The sequence below is a fragment of the Petaurus breviceps genome, unplaced genomic scaffold (assembly GCF_028583685.1).
Source record: "Petaurus breviceps papuanus isolate PSGF00001 unplaced genomic scaffold, PetGlider_PUasm1.0 225, whole genome shotgun sequence".
Taxonomy (NCBI): Eukaryota; Metazoa; Chordata; class Mammalia; order Diprotodontia; family Petauridae; genus Petaurus; species Petaurus breviceps.
This window is the reverse complement of record NW_027185889.1, coordinates 905,904-928,361: the sequence shown is the minus strand read 5'-3', so window position 1 is coordinate 928,361 and position 22,458 is coordinate 905,904. Positions and strand designations below refer to the sequence as shown.

At 39.1% G+C, this 22,458-nt stretch overlaps 1 protein-coding gene across 3 annotated transcripts in view; it reads right to left on the bottom strand.

Moving 5' to 3' along the window:
• TMTC2 (transmembrane O-mannosyltransferase targeting cadherins 2) overlaps window positions 1–22,458 on the bottom strand; it is a 570,414-nt gene that overhangs the window by 67,902 nt on the left and 480,054 nt on the right. For all 3 annotated transcript variants that reach the window (XM_069095096.1, XM_069095099.1, XM_069095097.1), the window contains one exon: window positions 3,949–4,012. In XM_069095096.1, the coding sequence (XP_068951197.1) occupies window positions 3,949–4,012 (64 nt within the window). The remainder of the gene's footprint in view (window positions 1–3,948; window positions 4,013–22,458) is intronic.

Sequence of the window (22,458 nt, the reverse complement as noted above, 5' to 3'; positions counted from 1 at the left end):
TTAAACACTGGAGCTACAAAGAAAGATATAAAACAGCCTCCTTGCCCTCCTCTCAAGGAGACTGTGAGTAATAATAGTGTAATAGGTGTGACAACATGCAAACAGCTGTCTACAGATAAGCTATATATAGGAAAACAAACAAGTTTGAAACACTTCTTAAACCGTGGGTTAAAAAAACTGGTAAAAGTAAAAGGTCTGTAAATGTACAACAATGAAAAATTAATTAAAAATAAAATGTATGATGAATCCAAGGTGTTTCTGGTCGTGCTTGAACGTGTTATATCAAGCACCTTAACTGCAGTCTTGGTTCTGAAAACAAAGCATGCACACTTCTCACTGCAGATGCCCTCCAGCCAAGCAACACCAGTGAACCTGACATAATGAACAATGAACAACGACATAAGCTGCCAAAACATTAAAAGGGGTGATGAGTGGAAAAAGGTTAAGAAGCCCTGATATATATATATCTAGGATAAATTGAGAATAAACAACAGACAGAGGGCACTTAGAATTAAGATGAATCAGAAAAGGCTTCCTGTAGAAGGTAGAATATTATTTGAGACTTGAAGGAATCCAGTGTGGCCAGGAGGCTGAGATAAGGTGGGAGAGGGTTCTTAGCATGGCGGACTGTCAGAGAATTGGAAGATGCAACGTCATTTGGAGGAACAAAAAGGAAGCCAGTATCACTGGATTGAACTACAATCTTTCTACCAGAGGCAAAACTGTGCAATGGACAGGGAGCCAGCCTTGAAACCAAGAAGGCAGAGATTCAAGTACTGCCTTTGACACATATTGGCTAAATGAGCCCACACAAGTCACTTAATCTCACAATGTTCTTGGCAAAGCTGTAAACACTTTAAGTTGTAGAGAGGTCGCCAACCTGCTCTGGCATAGGAAATTATGAATTTAATGATATAATCATGTGGTTTTTGATGTTTTTATTGTTAATGTTATTTTTTCCTATGCTATACCTTGGACTTTAAATGGACTGCTCCCTCATGGCTACCTACTGAAGAAATTTTCTTTTTTGCAAACACCTTCCCAGGGAGAACAGCCAGCTTCCTAAAGATTCCCCAATCCTAGGGATTATAGATTCTCTCTTCCTCCTTGAATCTATCCTACTGGTTAGGTCAAAGTAGTGCATTTTTATTTTAAAAATATTTTCAATTATTTCTTTTTTTGTGTTTTCATATCACTATCCCTTTCCAATGCTTCCCAAGAGAACACTCTGTATGCAAATAAAAATAGTTAAAGAAAACAAACCATTACAAATCTGACCCTGAATTCAATGTGTCATAGCTGTAATCCATTGCCTCTTTACTGAGATCCCCTACGAATACATCACCTCCCTTTCATGTGTTCATGTATAATCATTTATTAAGTAAAGATAAGTTAGCATTATATGGAATGTTGTGATAATTAGGCAAGTGAGGTGTTGCACCTTGTCAATTAGACCTTAGCTCAAATACTGCCTCAGGTACTTACTAGCTTTGTGACCCTGGGTAGGTCACTTAACCTTTGTTTGCATCAGTTTCCTAATTTGTAAAATGTGGATAATAACAGAATCTACCTTCCAAGGTAATTGGGAGGATAAAATGAGAAATCTGTATAGAGTATATAAACCTTAAAGTTGTATAAATTTTCAATGATTAAGTACCTATTGTGAGCAAAGCATTGGGCTAAGTGCCAGGAGACAAATAAAATTTTAGGTAAGATATACTTCTCATTTTCAAAGAGTTTACACTCTAATGGGATATTGATACAAGTTTGAGCACTATTATATAAATCAATTAGGGAGTTTTGTAACAAGGGGCCATGTAAGGCTTGAGAAGGGAAGACTATTAATGACTAAGGAAGGATAGGTTTCATGGAGAGTCTAGCATTTAAGCTGAGCTTTAGAGAATCAATCAGAACTCAACAGGTAAAGAGGGCAAAGGTGGACGTTTTAAGAACAAGGAAGAGCATGGTTAAAGACAACCATGTCAGAGCACTCTTGATCTATTTGTTGTGCTGAGTCCATTTTGGCCAAAGCAGAGTGCATTGTGGGGAATAATAAGAGACTAGGATATGTGTGTGTGTGTGTGTGTGTGTGTGTGTGTGTGAGTGTATTGGGTGTGTGTGCATGAGTATGTGTGTGTATTGGGGGTGAGTTGTCTTATTGTGAAGGGTCCCAAGTTTCAACAACTCTGGAGGCAATAGGGAACCATAGAAAATGTTTCAGTAGAAGAGTGACAGTGTGTAGTGCCAATTCAATATTCACAGCATGGATGGTAACTATGAATATGCCAGCATAGTTCTCAATAACAAAATATAACAGACTCTCCATATATAAGACAGAACCAAAACATTTATTCAGACACCAGAAAACTGAATCCCAAAACCAGAAACCTGAATCCATCATAGCAACAAAGAAATTAATACACCATAGCACAGGAGGGAGCCACACCATCCTTTAGCCTTCACACAAACACTCACAAGGCTAGCTGTTACAGCAGGGAGAAAACAAGTACTCATAAGCCTAGCTGTCTCCTTGGGTGCATCGTCTATCTGCTCTGACTCCCAGCTTCCTGTGGGCTCTGCTCTACCCTTCATCAAGTTCCTCCCACCACAGGCTCCATGTGATTACATTCGGCCTACTGGGGGGCAGGAAGGATCTTAAAATTCCCTTAGGCCTATTTAAGGGACAGGGAGACCAAGAGGGACCATGACTACAATGGTCTAGGTAGATGGTATTGAGGGTCTGCGTGAAGGTTGTAGCATGAAGAATAGAGAAGATCATAGGATCATAGCTATATGACTAGAAGGGACCTCAGAGGCCATCTAATCCAATCTCCTCTTTTTATAGATTGGGAAACTGAGGCCCTTTGGAGATTAAAGACTTGCTTAAGGTCACGGCATTGATGAAAACGAAGAAGTCTGTAGACATTAAAACATCATATAAATTTAAATTACTTTTGACTTTTCTTGGGGTGGGCAAGATAGTTCTTTAAATCCATCAATATAACCTCTTAAAGGTCTCTGCCCTACTATATACCTTTACACATCTCTTTATGTCATATCTTTATTTCCCCAAAGCAGTAGAAATCCAAAAGCGAAAAGTCTTGATTAGTCTATGAAGCAGTGATATTGATTTTCTTGTGTACTTTACAGAAATCAGACTCATTACTTTGAGGTACTCCATATAAACACTCTTTTTTCACATTAAAAGTTCTCTAAAGATATCCAGGGGGCCCACATTGGGGACGAACATGGCAGAGAAGAAGAAGAAAAAAAATGAGAAGACACTGCCTGGAAGTCCACATTGTGCTAAAGAAAGAACATCAGTGGAAGCCAGATAAAAAGCCATTTTTATCATAAAGAAGCTTCTTTGCTTAAAACAGGAATGATCTAATTTATATCCCTCTCACTTTACAGAAGTGGGACTACCCTGGGGAAAATTCTAATGCAAACAACTTCTGCTGAAGTTTGAAGAAGGCATTTGTCAGAAATAAAAACTGTGGGAAAAGAAAGATCCATATCTTGAATTTTTCAACAACATATAAGAACAGGAAAATATTTGCGGTGTTAAAAACGTTCCTGTGTCTTTGTGCAATAAGATATGAGGCTGCAAGGCTACATATTTTATTTCATGATAAAATAATTTTCCAAAGAATTATGCAATTAATTTTTAAAAGCCACCAGATTTTAAAGCATGCACGAATGCTAAAATCGTTATCCAAATGACCAAAATTAATTACATTACATACAACCCACATAGTGGTTTTATTTCTGGGAAACAGAGAAGTGGAGATTGGCAGATTTCTTTGTAGAATTATCCATTAAGAGGGTATTCAGGATGAGAGCTCACAGATCAGAAAGCCAGGCATGACATACTCTTATGTCCACAAATGTAACCCACGCTGTGAGTCCATCACAGTGAGTAATGCTTGTCATTAAGAAAGTACTTACATTAGGTCTCAGCCTGGCTGCCAGTTCATAATATTTCTCAGCTGCTTCATTGAGGCTAGCTTGTCTGTCAGGAAAAGAAAAAAAATAGCATTTAATTGAAAACTGAAGATGGGTTAACGGAATCCCTGTGTTGAAAATAATGCTAACATTTGAAGTTTGGTTGTTTGTTTTAGAACTGCAAAAATACTAATTAAGGTTATAGCTAAATATTTTAAAAAACAAACAAAACCCTAAAACTAGATAGTGTCCAAAGTAATATGAACAATCAGCAAAAAAAGTAATTCAAGATTCTCAAAGGAAAAAAAAAATGTCAAGATTGATTATATATTTATTTTCTTTAATGACCACAAACAAATGAAATATACTTGAATTTTTCAGGTGTGGTTAAATATTCCACATTTTGCATTTGACAGCAGGGACTCAGGCTTAGCTAATATTTACAATACTAACCTCAAGCAGTCAAGGCCTAACATTGCAAATTGATATATTCTTTTTTTTTTCCCCCTTTTCCCCCTGCCCACTTAATAGTATTTTATTTTTTCCAATTACATGTAAAGATATTTTTCAACATTCACTCTTTATAAGATTTTGAGTTCCAAATTTTTCTCCCTCCCTCAAGACAGCAAGCAATCTGATATAAATTATACATGAGCAATCATATTAAACATATTTCATAGAGATATATTCTTTATTGTTGAAGTATGAGCTCTTGTTTATACAAAGACAATTCTGATACATCCATAAACTGGTGAAAATGTATACCCATGCAAAGTCACTTCATGTCACAACCCAGTAAGAGTATTTCTGTATAATATAATCTTGGCATTCACCCATAAGAATTCATGAGAGACTTTGACTATCATCCTGAAAGAGCTAAACTGCCATAGTGTGAATTCATTGCATGACAGCAGCTGCATCTGATAGTTAGAGGTGATTCTAACTGACTTTTCTCACAACCAATACATTATTGATACATATATATCTTGGTTTTATCTATTATTATAATAAATTGTATGAATGGCAAAAACTAATGTTTGTAGAAGCTAAGGAGACTGGGGTTTAATACTTAAAGAAGAAAGAAAATTTATAGAGAAAGAATACTCTCAATTTTTTTTTAATATGCCAAGGTGAGTGTTTATAGCAAAAAAAAAAGATGCAATAATTTAATGAGTAGAATAGCAAGTGGAATGGTAGGGTTTTTGTATTTGTCTCAGAGAGTACCTGAGAGGTGTTGTTGGTCAGTTATTTTAATCACGTTTGACTCTTAGTGACCCCACTTTGGTTTTTCTTGCAAAGATACTGCAGTGTATTGCCATTTCCTTCTCCAGCTCATTTTACAGATGAGGAAAGTGAGGCAAACAGGGTTCAATGACTTGCCCAGGGTCACATAGCTAGCAAGTGTCTCAGGCCAGATTTGAATTTAGATCTTCCTGACTAAAGCCCTGGTGTTCTATCCATTGGGCCACCTAGTTGTTGCCTTTACCTTATAATACACATTCACATTTTCATTCATGGCAGTGTGTGATATATAAAAAGTTCAAGAGAAATAGTTTCTGGGTAATTAATCATTTTATTAATCATGCCAGCAATAATCAATGAAAGGGGTCAGTGACACTCTAGAATGTCAAAGATCCCTCAAGGAATCCATTTAATACTTATATGCCCTTAGAACAGTAGGTGTCCCTACTGGTGGCAATCAACTCTGATTAGTTAACAAGTTAGGAGAGAATGCATATTATAATGAAAGGTGGCTTACTATAATGAGGGTCTGGGGGACATGAATCTGATCACTCAGTCTTGGTCAAAGAGGCTTATCTATACTCATATCATCCTGTCTAAGATAATCTAGACAAAAAAGAGAATCTACTTTTTCCCAGATATGTCTGAGGAAAACACAATGGGCCAGAACCCATCAATTCACCCAGACTAAAATTTCTTTACCTTTTGAACAGATCTGAGTTTTCTCTTTCATTATCAGTCCTGTACTTCAAAGGCTGCCTAAATAATCTACAGGAGCTAATTTCTGAATAAGAAAGTAGAAAAGGGGAAAAAGCTTGGTTCTTTCAATGACTATTAATATGAGAGAAATTATCATTTCTCTCAATTGATGTATGAAAAGGTATGTCAGCAAAGTATCTGTCAGTGCATGAAGATTCAGGCAATCATCCCTTAGACAGAAAGATGATAGACAGATGAACATAGCTAGATTATTTATTAATCACTATGTGCTAACATTGTGCTAAGTGCTAGAGATAAAAATATGTACACACGTACACACACACAAAACCAGTTGATGCTCTCAAGGCTTATATTCTAAAGGTATTGGGGGTTGGGAGAGAGGCAATTCTTAAAGTGGAGTCAGAAACAGTTGGTACTACAGAGGATTTAGTGAAAAGGTGGCATGGAACTGGTGTAGAGGCCTGGTCCAAGGTAGGATAAGGTGAGAGCTCACCTTTCACAGCTAAGGGAGTGGGAGTCAAATTTCAAGATTCCAGTGGGAGAGGGATGAGGATAACAGATGAAAAACAGGAGGCATAAGGAGGAGGAGTCAAACAAGAATACATGTGCATACATAAACAGACACATATTATGTATAATATGTTTATATTTGTATATTATATATGGATATTAATATATACATATATATAATTATATTACTAATATATATACACATATATATGGATGCTAAGAATGTGCAGCAAAAAACTCTCCACAGAATCATAAATTCTCTGAGTTGTAAGAGAACTGGATTAGAGAATACTGAAAGATGCTGGGGGCAGCTAGGTGATACAGTGGATCAAGCACAGGCCCTGGAGTTAGGGGGACCTGAGTTCAAATCCAGCCGCAGATATTTAGTAGCTGTATGATCCTGGGCAAGTCGCTTAATTCCAATTGCCCCGCCCCCCCAAAAAAATATGTGTATATATGCTGACTCAGTGACCCATTGTTGCCAGTCCTGCTTGCCAATCACTGTTGGGCAAGCTTCTGTGAAGGGAGACATCACCCAGACTGCATCTCTTGCATTACCTGCTATCCTTAAGGTACCTACTACCTTATTAGCCTACACATAGTGGAAGTTGGGGAGGAACTGAGACATAGTGTCCCATCTCCTTTTGCTGATATGGACCCATCTGAACTGTCTTTATCCCATTAGGAAAGTCATCAATAAAAGCTAGTGCCATCCTGAATCCCTTACTGCTCACTAATGATGAGCTTGTCAATGTGTTGCTACCTTGACATACTTTTAATAAACTCCTTTTAATTCTCTTTTTCCTGAATTTTGCTGTGGTAATCAAGGTGAAAGCCTGAACAAAGAATTTTCCTTTTAACAAGGTCATAAAATTCCACCTCTTTTAGCCTTTTGGAGTTCTTTTTCTAAAATGCTGACAGCTTGTCATATATGTCTGCTTGAACACTACCAGAGAGAAGGAAATGACTACTTCATGAGGCAATATGCTGCATTTTCTAGACAAGCCTAATTGTTAGAAACTTCTCCCTAATATTGAGCCAAATATCCAATTATCCCCCTTTTTCTTTCCTACTGGTCTAAATTCTCCCCTCTGGAACCACATGGCAGTCTTTCAAATACTCGATAAATCACTTTCAAGTATCCCTTTAGTCATTTCTTCTCCAGCCTAAATACATTTAATTCCTTTGAGCATTCTTCTTACATTTCCCCCATCATCTTCTTGGTTGTGTTTCCTCATATGTACAAACCAGTTATTTCTTAGTGTTCTTCTTAACTTATGGTTCATAAGTGAATACCATACTCTAAGCATCTACTCAGCACAGAGTACCACGGGACTATTATATTCTTTGTTCTGGATTCTGTAATTCTATTAAAGATATTGAAATCTATGACCTTGGCGACCCTGTTGTTTCCAGCCTGGCTTGCCTTCTGGGTACAGCACGTAGCAATTAATCAGTCGGTTGAGAGGGGAGTCAGTTAGTCTGTGCATGTACTTTGATCTGATCCCATTCCCTTGTTTTTTTGTTTTTTTGTTTTTTTTTTAATATTACCTGCTAGCCAGCACATAGCAGTCCATCCCTGTCTTAACTCTAATCTCATTCCCTATGATGTTTCAATGAGGGAGGAGCTGAGACATAATAGCCCCTCCCATTTGGTAGACTGAGCCTATCAGAACTGTCTTGCTCTTATTTTGAAAAGTTGCCTTTAAAAACACCTGGAGTTTGGAGGCCCTCTTGGTTCCCTAATGGTTGGTCATCCTACCAATGTGTTTCAACCTTGGGGTTTTTAATAAACTCCTTTTAATTCTTTCTTCCTGAATTTTGCCTCTTTTATCAGGGTGAGGGCCAAAACATATAATTTTTCTTTTAGTAAAGATCAAGTAGCTTTTTGGTTTTTAATTTGGTTTTTAGAGACAGCCAAAAGATAATTGCTGACTTGTTCATTTTGCAAGTTGGGCTGATGGTAATAAGTTCACATTTAATAGGTATAAAAGTAAAGTCCTACTTGTGACTGATAAAATTACCTGCACAAAAATAGAATGGACGAGTCATGTTTTGATGGGGAAAAATATCAGAAGGTTTGAATGACTGTAGTGTCTATATAATATCTAAAAATTAGTATACATATAGGACTTAATGTTTAAAACATTATTTAAAGCAAACATATTTAAAGTCTTATATAGGTTAACTCATTTGATCCTCACAACAACCCTGTGAAATAGGAAGATTCTGGAGATGTGGAAACTGGGGCACAGAGTAGTTAAGCGACTTGATTTGAATGACACAGCTAATAAGTATTTAAAGCTGTAGTCGAACTAAGGCCTTCCTCTCTCCAGATCTAGCCAATACTCTAATCTGTCTGTGTGTAAAAAATATGACTTGGAAGCCAAAAAAGCTAGTGAGTCCTTTGACCCCATTAAGAGAGGAATGATGTCCAAAATGAGAGCATGGTCTTGCTCTAATCCATCTTAATGATGAATATTATTATAGGTATCATATGGTTGAAAGTTCATTAAAAAGCAAGTTGAGGTTCATCTTGGGATGAGCAGCCAGCATGCAGGAGGGACTAGGAAGTCTATAGAACCCTTGGTGATTTCCTATGTATCATCTCTATAGAGTGTTGGGAAGCAGCCAGATGGTACAGAAAATAGAGCAGTGGGCTTGTAATCAGGAAGACCTGAGTTCAAATCCAGCCTCAGAAACTTCCTAGATGGATAACCTTGGGCAAGTCACTTAACCTCTGTTGGCTACTGGGGAAGGAAATGGCAAACCACTCCAGTAGGTTTGCCAAGTTTGCCATGGACAAAAGTCCACAGGGTCAACTAAAGCTGGACATGACTACAATGACAGAACAACAAATAAAGCTTGTTTCTTTTCTTTCTTTTCTCTCCTTTTCTCTTTCCTTCCTTCCTTCCTTCTTTCCTTCCTCTTTCTTTCTTTCTTTTTCTTTCTTTTGTTTTTTGAAGGGTAGAAGGAAGGGCAGTTGGGGTTAAGTGACTTGCCTAAAGTCACAGGGCTAGTAAGTGTTCAGTGTCTGAGGCTAGATTTGAACTCAGGTCCTCCTGACTCCAGGGCCCATGCTCTATTCAATGCACCACCTAGCTGCCCAACATACCTTCTTTCTACATGGTTGTTTCCATGTTTTCTCCCTGATCAGACTGAAGTCCTGTTGAGCAAGGATTGCTTCTTTGCCTATCTTTGTATCTCCATTACTAAGCAAGGTACCTGGCATAGAATAAGAGCCTAATGCGGGTGGAGCCAAGATGGCAGAGTAAAAGCAAGAACTTGCTTTAGCTCCTGCTCCAACCACTTCCAATACCAGCAAAAAATGGACTCTAAACAAATTTTAGAGTTAACAGAACCCACAAAGTAATAGAGAGAAACAAATCTCCTGCTGAAGTCAGCCTGGAAGGCTGACAAGAAGGGCCTATCACACCAGACTGGGAGCCAAGGCCAGTCCCAGCCCCAAGGTGGCCCTGACCAGCAGCCCAGACTAGCCAGAGCAGACTTCAAGAGAATGAATCACCAGCAGCTGTGGCAGTTCCCAGACTTCCCAACCCATAAACACCAAAGAGAAAGTAAAAGGTCAGTGAGGAACTCTGTTAGAACAGGGTGATGGAGGAGCACAGCCCCATCCCTGCTCCCCCAGGGTAAGAAGTGGAAGAGGTTGCTGCCACGTGGCTGCCTCTGGAGCTCCTGGCCTAAAGATTATAGGAGGATCAAATGACCTGAGGGTAATCACTCTTGCTTTGATCTTCTTGGCTCTGGGTTGCTGTCTTGGGTGGTGATCCTGGGGTGAGGAAAGTCAGTGTGCCAAATCTTGTGGTGGCTGTAGAGACGGCGCCCTCCTAATAGCTCTGGCAACTGTGAAAACCCCCGCAACTTGGGACATAGCTCTCTCCACTCTGGAAGCAGAGTTCTACCGTGGCAAAGAGCTCAAAGGTCAAGTAACTGGCTGGCAAGATGAGCAAGCAGAGAAAGACCATGGAATCTTTTTTGGGGACAAGAAGTATCAAAATTTGGAATCAGAAGAAGAAAACAAAGTCAAAACTTCTGCATCAAAAGCTTCCAAGAAAAATATGAACTGGATACAGGTCATGGAGGAGCCCAACAAGGATTCTGAAAATCAAGTAAAAGAAGTGGAGGAAAAATTGGAAAGAGAAATGAGAATGATGCAAGAAAATCATGAAAAGTGAGTCAACAGCCTACTAAAGGACAGACAAAAAAATAATGGAGAAAAATAACACCTTGAAAATAGACCAATTAACTCAAATGACAAAAGAGACCCAAAAAGCCAATGAGGAGAAGAATGCCTTAAAAACCCGAACTAGTCAGATGGAAAAGGAACTTCAAAAACTCACTGAAGAGAATAATGCCTTCAAAATTAGATTGGATATTTACCTGGAGAGGCTTATATGAACTAACGCTGAGTGAGAAGAGCAGAACCAGGAAAATTTTGCACACAATTACAGATACATATAACATATGTGTGATGACCAACTTTGATAGACTGAACTCTTCTCAGAAATGCAGGGCTATAAGTAAACTCCAAAAGACTCATGATGGAGAGAGATATCTACATTCAGAGAAAGAACAAAGGATTCAGAGAAAAAACAGAGGTTGAATGTAGATTGAAGCAAATTACCTTCTCTCTTTCTTTTTCTTGTTTGGTTTTGTTTCCTTTTCCCCATTGTTCATACCATCTGATACAATACTTCTTTATAACCTGACCAATGTCTAATGTGAAACTATCTGCAGATCCTATACATGACTGTATGCCTCCATGGGGAGAGGGGGGGTGCGGGAAGGGAGGGAGGCAAAGAAAATTTGAAACTCAAAGAACTGGGGACTGAATCTTGTAAACTAAAAGTAAACAAACAAATTAATAAAGGCAAAAGAAAGAAGAAAAAAATTAGATTGGAGCAAATGGAAACTAATGACTTTATGAAAAATAAAGGTACTATAAAACAGATCCAAACAAATGAAAAAAATAGAAGGCATCGTGAAATATCTCATTGGAAAATCACTGACCTAGAAAACAGATGCAGGACACATAATTTTAAAATTATTAGACTATCTGAAAGCCATGATCAAGAAAAGAGCCTAAAAATCATCCTTCAGGAATTTCTCAAGGAAAATTTCCCTGATATTCTAGAACCAGAGGGCAAAATAGAAATTGAAAGAATTCACAGATCGTCTCTTGAAAAAAGATCCTAAAAAGAAAATTCCTAGGAATATTATAGCCAAATTACAGAGTTCCCAAGTCAAGAAGAAAATATTACAAGCAGTCTGGAAGAAATCATTTGAATATTGTGGAAACACAATTAGGATGACACAAAATCTAGCAGCTTCTACATTAAGGGATTAAACGGCTTGCAATATGATATCCCGGAGGTCAAAGGAGCTGGGATTAAAACCAAGAATCACTTACCCAGCAAAACTGAGTATAATGCTACAGGGAAAAATATGGTTGTTCAGTGAAATAGAGGACTTTTAAGCATTCTTGATGAAAAAACCAGAGCTAAACAGAAATTTTGACTTTCAAGTACAAGAAGCCAGAGAACCATGAGAAGGTAAATAGGAAAAAGAAATCATAAGGAATCTATTAAAGTTGAACTATTTACATTTCTATGTGGAAAATGATCATTGTAATTCATGAGACTTTTTCTCAGCATGAAGATATTTGAAGGGAATATATATGTATGTATAGGAGGGTATATGTGTATATAAATATATATGTGAGTGTATATATATGTATGTACATGTATACATAGAGGGCATAGTATGAGTTGAACAGGAAGGGATTATATTTAAAAAATAAAATTAAGAGGTGATAGAGGATTATATTGGGAGGAGAAAGGGAGAGAGAGAATAGGGTAAATTATGTAATATAAAAGAGGCAAGAAAAAACTGTTATGGGGCGGCCAGGTGGTGCAGTGAGTAAGAGTGCAGGCCACGGTTTCAGGAGACCCGAGATTGGTTCTGGCCTCAGATACTTGGCACCCACACAAAAAATACTGGCCGTGTAACCTTGAGCAAGTTAACTCCAATTGCTTAAAAAAAGGAAAAAAAAACAACAAGAAAAAAACTGTTATAATGGAGGGGAAGAGCAGGAACGTGAAAGGTAATGAATGGGTCAAACTTACTCACATTGGATTTGGCTTAAGAAGGGAATAACATACATACTCAATTGGGTATCTTACCCTACAGGAAAGTAGAGGGGAAGGGGATAACAGAAGGGATGACAGAAGGGAGGGCCGATGGGGGAAGAGGGTAGTTAGAAACAAATACTTTTGAAAAGGGACAGGGTCAAAGTAGAAAATAGAATAAGTGGGGGGTGGGATAGGATGGAGGGAAATATAGCTAGTCTTTCACAATATAACTACTATGGAAACGTTTTGTTTAACTATACATGTACCACCTTTATTGAAATGCTTGTCTTCCCAGTGGGGGTTGTTGAAGAGTGAAGAAGAGAAAGAATCTGGAGATCAAAGTTTTAAAAACAAATGTTAAACAAATTGTTGTTGTTTTTTTAATATGCAACTGGGAAATAAAATATAGAGGCACTGGGGTATAGAAATCCATCCTTACCTACTAGATTGTTGGGGGGGGTGAGAGAGGATATAAAAGAGAACAGATTAGGGGAAGGGGTATTCAGTAGGTTCACTATATTGGGGTGGGGGGTAGGAGAAAGACAGAGAGAAAGTTTGTAACTCAAAATCTTGTGCAAATGAATGTTGAAAACTGAAAATAAATAAATAACATACAAAATTAAAAAAAAAAAACGAAAGAATAAGAGCCTAATAAATGTTCTTTAACTGACTGAAGGAACTGGGAATTTTATCTTGGAGAAAAGGCAACCTATCTGATTTTAAGGATTCACAAGGCTATCAAGGGCAAGGCAGGTCACAAGCATTCATTAAGCATCACCCCTGCAAGGTGTAAGGGATGGGAATACAAAGAAATCTAACAGTCCCTGACCTGAGGGCACTCACATTCTAAGGGGAAAGAGGACAAAAAAAAAGAAAATATAGGTACAAAACATAGGAAGCATAAAGGACAGGTAAAGAGGAAGCAGTCTGGCTTTATTTCGCCTAAGGGGGAGGACTAGAAACAACTGGCAGAAGTAACAGAAAGGCTTATTTTAGCTCATACAAAGACATGCTTCCTAAGTATGAGAGCCACTCACAGTGGTTCACTTGGGACATAATAGTTCCCCATTGCTGAAAGTATTTTAGTGGGCATTGGATGACCATTTTTCAGAGATGTTAAAGAGAATATTCAAGCTTGGGCATCAGTTGAACTTGACAGCTTCTGAGGCTGTCTCTTAAGATTTCATGATTTCCCTCATCTTATATTTTTTACAGTTGACATCATGACCCCAAATGAAAGCTTTCCATCTGTCTACAAAGATGCATGTTATATAGCTACTCAGTTATAAAGAGCATAACATTTATATAGAACTATGTGGTTTGAAAAATATTTTAGATTTTATTTGAGGCCCATAATAGTCCTATCAGGTAAGTACTATAGGTATAACTCCCTCCTCTGTCCTCATGAAGACATGGAGGTTCCCAGAGGTTAAATGACTTGTCCTTTGTCACACAATCTTCAAGTTTCAAAAGTGGGATCAAAACTCATATTTTGTTGATTCCAAATCCAGCATTATTTTAACTAAAATATGGTTTCTTATTCTATGATCCTAGATCACAGTATACAGTAAAGTATGTGCTCCCCATTGATACTGTATGTATGTCTAGGCTCACAGACATAAAGGATTAGGTATCTCTGGATTCCCACTGATGGGAGGATGGCAATAGGTTATACAGGAACTCTGATCCTTATCAATGACCAGATCCAATCTGGAAAGAATTCAGTGGGCCCAAGCAGTCTTGAAGTCAGGATTGTAAAAGTTTATTGTTATTCTGTACAGCAGGCAAGAGTTCTTAGAGAACCTGCAAACTTAAAGAAGACATAGGCATAGTTTTTAAGGAGTTGAGGACATAAATTAGGTGTCAATTATGCTAACTAGGTAAGGGTGGGAGTAGGGAGGAGTTAAGGAGTGGTCAGTGATTAAAGGCACATGCATTTTTTTAAAATTAAATTTTATGTTTATTTTTAGTTTATAGCATTCATTTCTTTTTTTTTTTAAACTTTAATTTATTAATTTGTTTATTTCCTTTTAGTTTACAGGATTCAATTCCACAATTCCTTGAATTTCACATTTTGTCCCCCTCCCTCCCCTCCCCCCCATAGCGGCTTATTATCAAGTATAGGATCTGTAAATACTTTCACATTATACAATGGTCAGGTTATAAGGATGGATTGTACCAGCTGGAATGAAAAATGGTAAAGAGGACATAAAATCAAATAAGAGAATGAAAAAGATCATGTATTTTGCTTCCACCTGGATATAAACTCAGTTCTTTCTAGTTCTTTCTCTGGATGCACGTTTTTCTCTCCATCATGCGTCTTTTGGGATTGACTTATAGCCCTGTAATGTTGAGAAGAGTTCAGTCTATCAAAGTTGGTCATCACACATACATTGTGTCTATAATTGTGTACAAATTTCTCCTGGTTCTACTCTTCTCACTCAGCATCAGTTTGTATAAGTGGAATCTTCTGTCTGCTTTGTTTCCTTTCCCTGCTCATTTTGCCACTCAATGATTTGACTTTTGGGCTTTTTGCCACAGTAGGACTCTGCCACCATGCAGGGGAGTTTTCGTCCCAAATGCTGGGGTTTTCTCAGCTGCTGGAGGTATTAGATGGGTGCCCTCTCTGAGGTCTCCACAGGCTCTGGCAAGCTGTACACACACCCCAGGACCTCCACCCTAGACTGCAATCCAGATCCAAGCAGGTTAAAGCAAGAGCGATTACCCCTCAGACTGGTGCTTGGTCCCCCTACACTCTGCAGGCCAGGAGCTGAAGCCGCCACGTGGCGCTGGCAGGCTGTGCTGGCGTCTCAGCGGTTTCTCGCTCCGGGGGTAAAAGCCACGCACTCCCACTTCCTGGGTCCCAAAGTCCAGACTGCACTGGCCTCTCACCTTGTCCTTCGCATGTATGTATTGATAAATCTGGCAATGGCCACAGCTGCTGCTGATCTGGAGTCCTTCTGGCTGGCAGCTGGTCAGGTCCGCCCTGGGGCTAAAGCCTCTGCGTGGTGCTGGGCTCGGCCGATTCCTGCCGGCCTGCCGGGCTGTCCTCAGTGGGAGGTTAGCTTCTCTGTGTCATTTTGTGGGTTCTGCAGCTCCAAAGTTTGTTTAGAGTCCCCTTTTTACATGGATTGGGGAGGGTGGAAGCCGGAGCCGGGGGAAGGTCGTACTTCTACTCCGCCATCTTGGCTCCGCCCTGGCTAGTATTTTATTTAGAATTTTTGCATCTATATTCATGAGGGAGATTGGTCTATAATTTTCTTTCTCTGTTTTATCTCTTCCTGATTTAGGTATCAGTACCATATTTGTGTCATAAAAAGAATTTGGTAGGACTCCTTCTTCACTAATTTTCCCAAATAATTTGTAGAGTATTGGAATCAATTGTTCTTTAAATGTTTGATAGAATTCACTAGTGAATCCATCTGGCCCTGGAGATTTTTTCCTAGGGAGGTGACTGATGGCTTGTTCAATTTCTTTTACTGAGATGGGATTATTTAAGTAATTTACTTCCTCTTCAGTTAATCTGGGCAACTTGTATGTTTCTAAATATTCATCCATTTCCCTAAGATTGTCAAATTTATGTGCATACAATTGGGAAAAATAATTCCTAATTATTGTTTTGATTTCCTCTTCATCGGAGGTAGATTCACCCTTTTCATTTTTGATACTTATAATTTGGTTTTCTTCTTTCTATTTTTTTTATCATATTGACTAAGGGTCTATCAATTTTGTTGGTTTTTTTTTTTTTTCACAAAACCAGCTCTTGGTTTTATTTATTAGTTCAATAGTTTTCTTAATTTCGATTTTATTAATCTCTCCTTTAGTCTTCAATATTTCTAGTTTAGTATTTAATTGGGGATTTTGAATTTGTTCTTTTTCTAGGCTTTTTAATTGCATGCCCAATTCGTTGAGCTCCCTTTTCTCTAATTTAATCACGTATGCACTCAGGGATATAAAACTTCTCCTAAGAACTGCCTTTAATGCATCCCACAGATTTTGGTATGTTGTCTCATTATTATCATTCTCTTGAATGAAATTACTGATTGTTTCTATAATTTCTTGTTTGACCCACTCATTCTTTAGGATTAAATTGTTTAATTTCCAGTTAGTTTTTAGTCTGTCTTTCCCTGGCCCTTTATTGCATATAATTTTTATTGCATCGTGATCTGAGAACGATGCGTTTAATATTTCTGCCTTACTGCATAGAATTGTGAGGTTTTTATGCCCTAGAACATGGTCAATTTTTGAGTATGTGCCATGAACTGCTGAGAAGAAAGTATATTCCTTTTTATCCCCATTCAGTTTTCTCCAGAGATCTATCATACCTATCCTCTCTAAAATCCTGTTCACCTCCTTAACTTCTTTCTTGTTTATTTTGAGGTTGGATTTATCAAGTTCAGATAGGGGGAGATTAAGGTCTCCCTCTAGTATAGTTTTGCTATCTATTTCTTCCTCTAATTCCTTTAGCTTCACCTCTAGGAATTTGGGAGCTACACCACTTGGTGCATATATGTTAAGTAGTGATATTGCTTCATTCTCGATGGTGCCTTTTAACAGGATATAGTTTCCTTCCTTATCTCTTTTAATTAGGTCAATTTTTGCATTTGCTTTATCTGAGATAAGGATTGCTACCCCTGCTTTTGTTACTTTAGCTGAGGCATGATATATTTTACTCCAACCTTTTACCTTTACCTTGTGCGTATCCCTCTGTTTCAGATGTGTTTCTTGTAGGATTATGATTTCTAATCCATTCTGCTATCCGTCTCCATTTTATAGGAGAGTTCATTCCATTCACATTTACAGTTATGATTGTTATCTGTTTCTTTCCCCTTATCCTATTCCTGCCCCTGTTAATGTTCATATTTTTCCTCCCTTCTCCCTTCCCCCCCTTAATAGTTTTCCTTTTGACCACCACCTCCCTCAGTGTTCCCTTTTCGGCCCCCTTCCCTTTTCCTCCCCTTTTCCCCTTACTACTTCCCTCTCTACAAACCACTCCCACCCCCTTTTGTAACCCTTTCCTCCTCCTACTACCTGTAGGATATTGTTATACTTAATGAGGTATGCTATTTTTTCTTCGCATCAAGAATGACAGGAACAGATCTCATGTGAAGCTCCTCTCCCTCCCCTATTTCCCTCTAAAATGATGTGTGTTCTCCTTGTTTACCTTTCTAAGTCACTGTTGCTTCTCGTAATTGGAGGTTGAATTTTCCATTGAGTTCTGGATTTTTTATCAAGAAGGTCTGGAACTCTGTTCTATCATTGAATGACCATCTCTTTGCCTGGAAGAATATGCTCAGTCTCGCTGGGTATGTGATCCTTGGTTGTAATCCAAGCTGTTTTGCCTTCCTGAAAATTGTATTCCACTGCCTCCGATCTTTCAGTGTGGAGGCTGACAAATCCTGTGCAATCCTCACTGTGGACCCTCGATATCTGAATTGTTTGTTTCTGGCCGCTTGAAGTATTTTCTCTTTTATCTGGTAGTTCTGGAGTTTGGCCATAACATCATACACTTTTCTTTTTAGAGAGATGTTTTCCTCATTATAATGCTTTTCGAATTCTGCTATTTTTGTTTTGAGAGAATTATTCATTTTCTCTTCTATCTCTCTCATTTTGCTTTCAAAGTTCCTTTTGATCTCATCTAGGAGAGCCTTCTGTGCTTGGGATCCATTCCCTGTTGAAAGTTTCAGCTGTGGGTGTGGAGTCCACATTGTCTCCCTCTGAGGTTGGTTCCTCCCTCTGAGGATAGTAGGACTCTAGAGTCTTTGTCTTTGTAGTCTGCTTTCTACCCATTTTGAGGCAGGGTCCTAACCACGCCCTTCCTCTAGGTTCCCAAGTCTTTACTGTAGAGGGTTTTGCCCTGGACAATAGTTACTATATTTTCAGGGTCAGAGGGGTGGTTTGGAGCAAGTGGGGTTCACTCTGTCATCCTCGTCTTTGGAGGTCCTGAAAGGGGCTTTTTAAAATAAGATTTCTGTGCTATGATGTGGTAGCCCCAGCAGTGTTTGCTGTCCAGTATAGGGGCCCCTGTCTTTGCTTCTTACCTTGCTCTTTCCAGTCCCAGCCCTTTGGTGATGGGCCTGGCAGTGGACCTTGTGGTTGGTGGGAAGACTTGCCCTCCGAGTTGATCAGGCCCCTTCCTGGCCTGCGTCCGCCGCCGCGCCTACCCGGCCTGCAACCACCGCCGCCACGCCTTCCCGCGCAGGCCGCCCAGCACATGCATTTTTAATGTCAACTGTGCAGGCTATAGCCCATAATTCACTGGGAAATAGCCCAAGGTGGGGCTACCTGGAGTTGTGGTTTTAGGCCTGACTGAGAAGTGCCTAGGTCTGCCACCCATTAGTGTCATGTTTGACAAGATGGATGCTGGAAACCAAGGCTAACAGAGACTCAGTTTGTGGATAATTGGCTAAGGAGTTAACCTATAGATAGGGCATTGAAGGATTCATGGGTACAGCTGCCCACTTTACCAAGGGGAGATTACATTTTCCCAAGCTAAAATGTTTATAGATGGTTTAGTAAAGGATTCATATATGTAGCTTGTTATTGTTCCAAGCAGAGATAAACAATTCATGAGATGTTGCTGGGCAGAGTGGTAGCAGGGGGAAGGGACAGAGTTAATGCTCTGAGGCTGGGGGGGGCGGGGAGTCTGATTTTAGAAGCTGGTTTTACAAATTGATTTTGCAAAATGATGTTACAAACTGATATTACAGACTGATATTACAAACATAGATCCCAAGCACCCCATCACCACCTCTCCCCAAGGGAGACTTTGATTCCTGCCAATGATGGGGCAATAGAACCTGGACCTTGAATTTTCCCACACATTGCAGCAGCCCACAGCACTGGCATTTTGCCTGAGGCATCTGGTCCATCTCAATCCAGCTAGATGCTCAATAATCCTTTTAATTGCCTTCTCACTGTGGCTCTCAGACCATTTAACTCCTTTCATTGTCTGCATCTGGACCACTCCAGGCTATTTACCACTCCTAAACCCCATCCAGATCTTCTTACTGTCTTTTCTAGGATATAAGCACCAATTTTACCCCCATTAAATTGAGCAGATTCTTAGAAATTCATCCCCTTCTCTTGGTGGTGCAATAAACCTTGTTAATCTGACTGAAAGAAGGTTTGAGTGGTGAATTCTTTCGAGGCAGACCCCCCCCATGGGTACCCCAAACTACAATACCTGGAAGGAGGTTGGAATAGAGAGATCAGATTTCATCATGATGTTTTCTTCAGAGAGTGGGGTACTAAACTAAAAGTACAACTATCTGGCTCCTAAATACTATTAGTCTATGAGAAATGATTTTTAAGTTCAAGCTGCTTCTGTGGTCACTATCCCTTAAAGAGAAAGGGGTACAGCTTATATATAAAGGCTTGGTTTCTTTCTACTAAATGCTAGATACCCAAATAGAAATGACAGAAAGTCATAGTTCAGTAGATAACATGGTGAACCTGGAGTCAAGATTTGACTCCAAATCCAGTCTCAGATACTTACTAGTTGTATGACCCTGGGAAAGCTACTTAACCTCTGTTTGTCTCAGTTTCCTCAACTGTAAAAATGGGGATAATAATAGCACCTACTTAGCAGAATTGTTCTGGGAATCAAATGAGGTATTTGTAAAAAGTTTTTAGCAAAGCATCTGGTACATAGAAGGCACTATGTAATACATATTTCTTTCCCTTTCCTTTCCTTCCCTTCTCTTCCCAAAAGAAGAACAAACAAACCAACTATTTATCTAAGTAGAAAGCAAACAAAAATCAGAGAACTCATACAGATTAGAATATAACAAAAAATGTGCAGAGTGAATGGACTCTTTCACTAGGAGTGATATCCCAAGTATACATAAATACACACATATATATGTACAAATACATGCACATACAGTTACATATATATGGAGAGAAAGAGAGACAGACAGAGTGGGGGAGAGGAGAAGAGAGAGAGAGAGAGAGGGAGAGAGAGAATATCCTGAAGAGACCTGCTGGAGGGAGTGAGGGAGGCAGTTTTCTCCTAAATATCTGCCTTTCAAAATCTTTTTTTTTTCTTTCTGAGTTTCTCTCAGAAGTGAGTCTGGAACCAAATGTGTCTTCTCTCAAAGTAGGAAGGAAAAAGAAAGTCTCTTTTCTCCCAAGCTCTAGCACTAACTCCAACCCTTAACACAGATATTAAAAGTAACTATTCCCTAGACTAATGAGGAGGCTCACCTAAGCAGAAGGTTGCACAATGGATCAAGGTTTTGAAACCTGGGTCACAATACTATTAAAGCTTAAAGGGCCCATTGAGATCATCTCGTCTAATCCCTTCATTTTTAGAAAGAAAAAAAATCAGGCCCAAGAAAAGCCATGACTCCGCTAACATCATAGAGATTTTTTTGGATCTTGTATTTATCATTTCTCTCCCTCCATACTGCAAGTTTCATAATCACATTATATCTATATTTCTACCTAAGTCTTTGATAAAAATGAATAAAACAGGGATGATGGTAAAATCTTACCATAGGCTAGAGGAGATAATCCTTCACATTAACATCATTACTTTAATCAATGCTCTTTGACTACTGTTTTCAATGAGCTACCAATACACCTGATTAATAGTGTTCTGTTTCTACTTTCCCATTTTGTCCACAAAGTCATCCTAAGAGATCATGGCATGTATGAATGCCATTTCCAGTATTTCTCTTTAAAGATAATTAAGCATGAGGCTATACATCTGTTATAAGTTCACCGACTTTAGTTTGGAGTCTGGCAACAGTCAACTGAATGGAACAGATGCACCCACATGTATCCAACTCTTCCCCTTCCCATGGCTCCAGGAGTAATTTTAATGGGGCCGTCAGCAAGTATTGCGGTTATTATTCAGGCAGTTTTACGAATTAAGAGCTGTGGACTGCTGAATGGGATGTAGAAGTCCAGTTCTCTGAGGATGCACAGGGATCGTATCAAGGACAGCTGGAACCAAGAGGCTGATGGGCCCCATGTAATCTATCCAGGTGTAGGAGGCAGTACTAGGTTCAGTTTCAGGGGCCTGGGAACAGATCCCCAAATGCAATGTCTAATGGCTGTATGCATTCTGGGGCTTGAATCAAAAGTTTCTTTTCATAAGCAAATTAGGCTTGAGTGAGGATTAATGGAAAAAATGTTTTCTGATTTATTCCTCTAACACTTGTTCTCTGTCTCTGTCCTACAGCCTGCTCTGTTCCATAGCTCAGTCAACCACAGTCTGGGTAATCCTGAAAGTGAGCTTGGCTCATTCTTTGAGAGTCTACTCAGGGCATGGAAAATATAAAGATTTTATTACAGTATCAGGAGTGACAGGGCTTTGGGAAATGGCCCTCAGTCAAGCAATCATAAGCATTCTTTTGAGCTCCCAATTTGCTCAGAGAATTTTAGGAATCCCAGAGCTCAACTCATCATGGGTTACAAAAGGAATGGACAACATAATCCCTAGTCTTTAGGAATTTACAATCCAATGAGAGAGCGGGGCAATCATGAACAAGAGGACACATTTGTTTCACACTAAATTCACAGTATTAATGAGTCTTTGGAGTGTAAATAGGATTGTGGATAGATCTCCAGCTGTAAAGGCCCTCAAAGGCCATTGAGTACAACTCTCTCATTTTACAGAACAGGAAACTGAGGCCCAGGAAGGTTAAGTGATTTGCCCAAGGTCACACAAGGTGAAGCTGTCAGAGGTGGGTTTCTAGCTCTTACTGTATCACACATTCTCTTGTGAGGTATTTTTGGGGGTGCTCTAAACTTTAGGAAAGATATGTCAGATGCTGAAGATAGAGAACATAATGCCATTAAATACTTGGGAGTCCTCCCTCCCTCCCTCCCTCCCTCCCTCCCTCCCTCCCTCCCTTCCTTCCTTCCTTCCTTCCTTCCT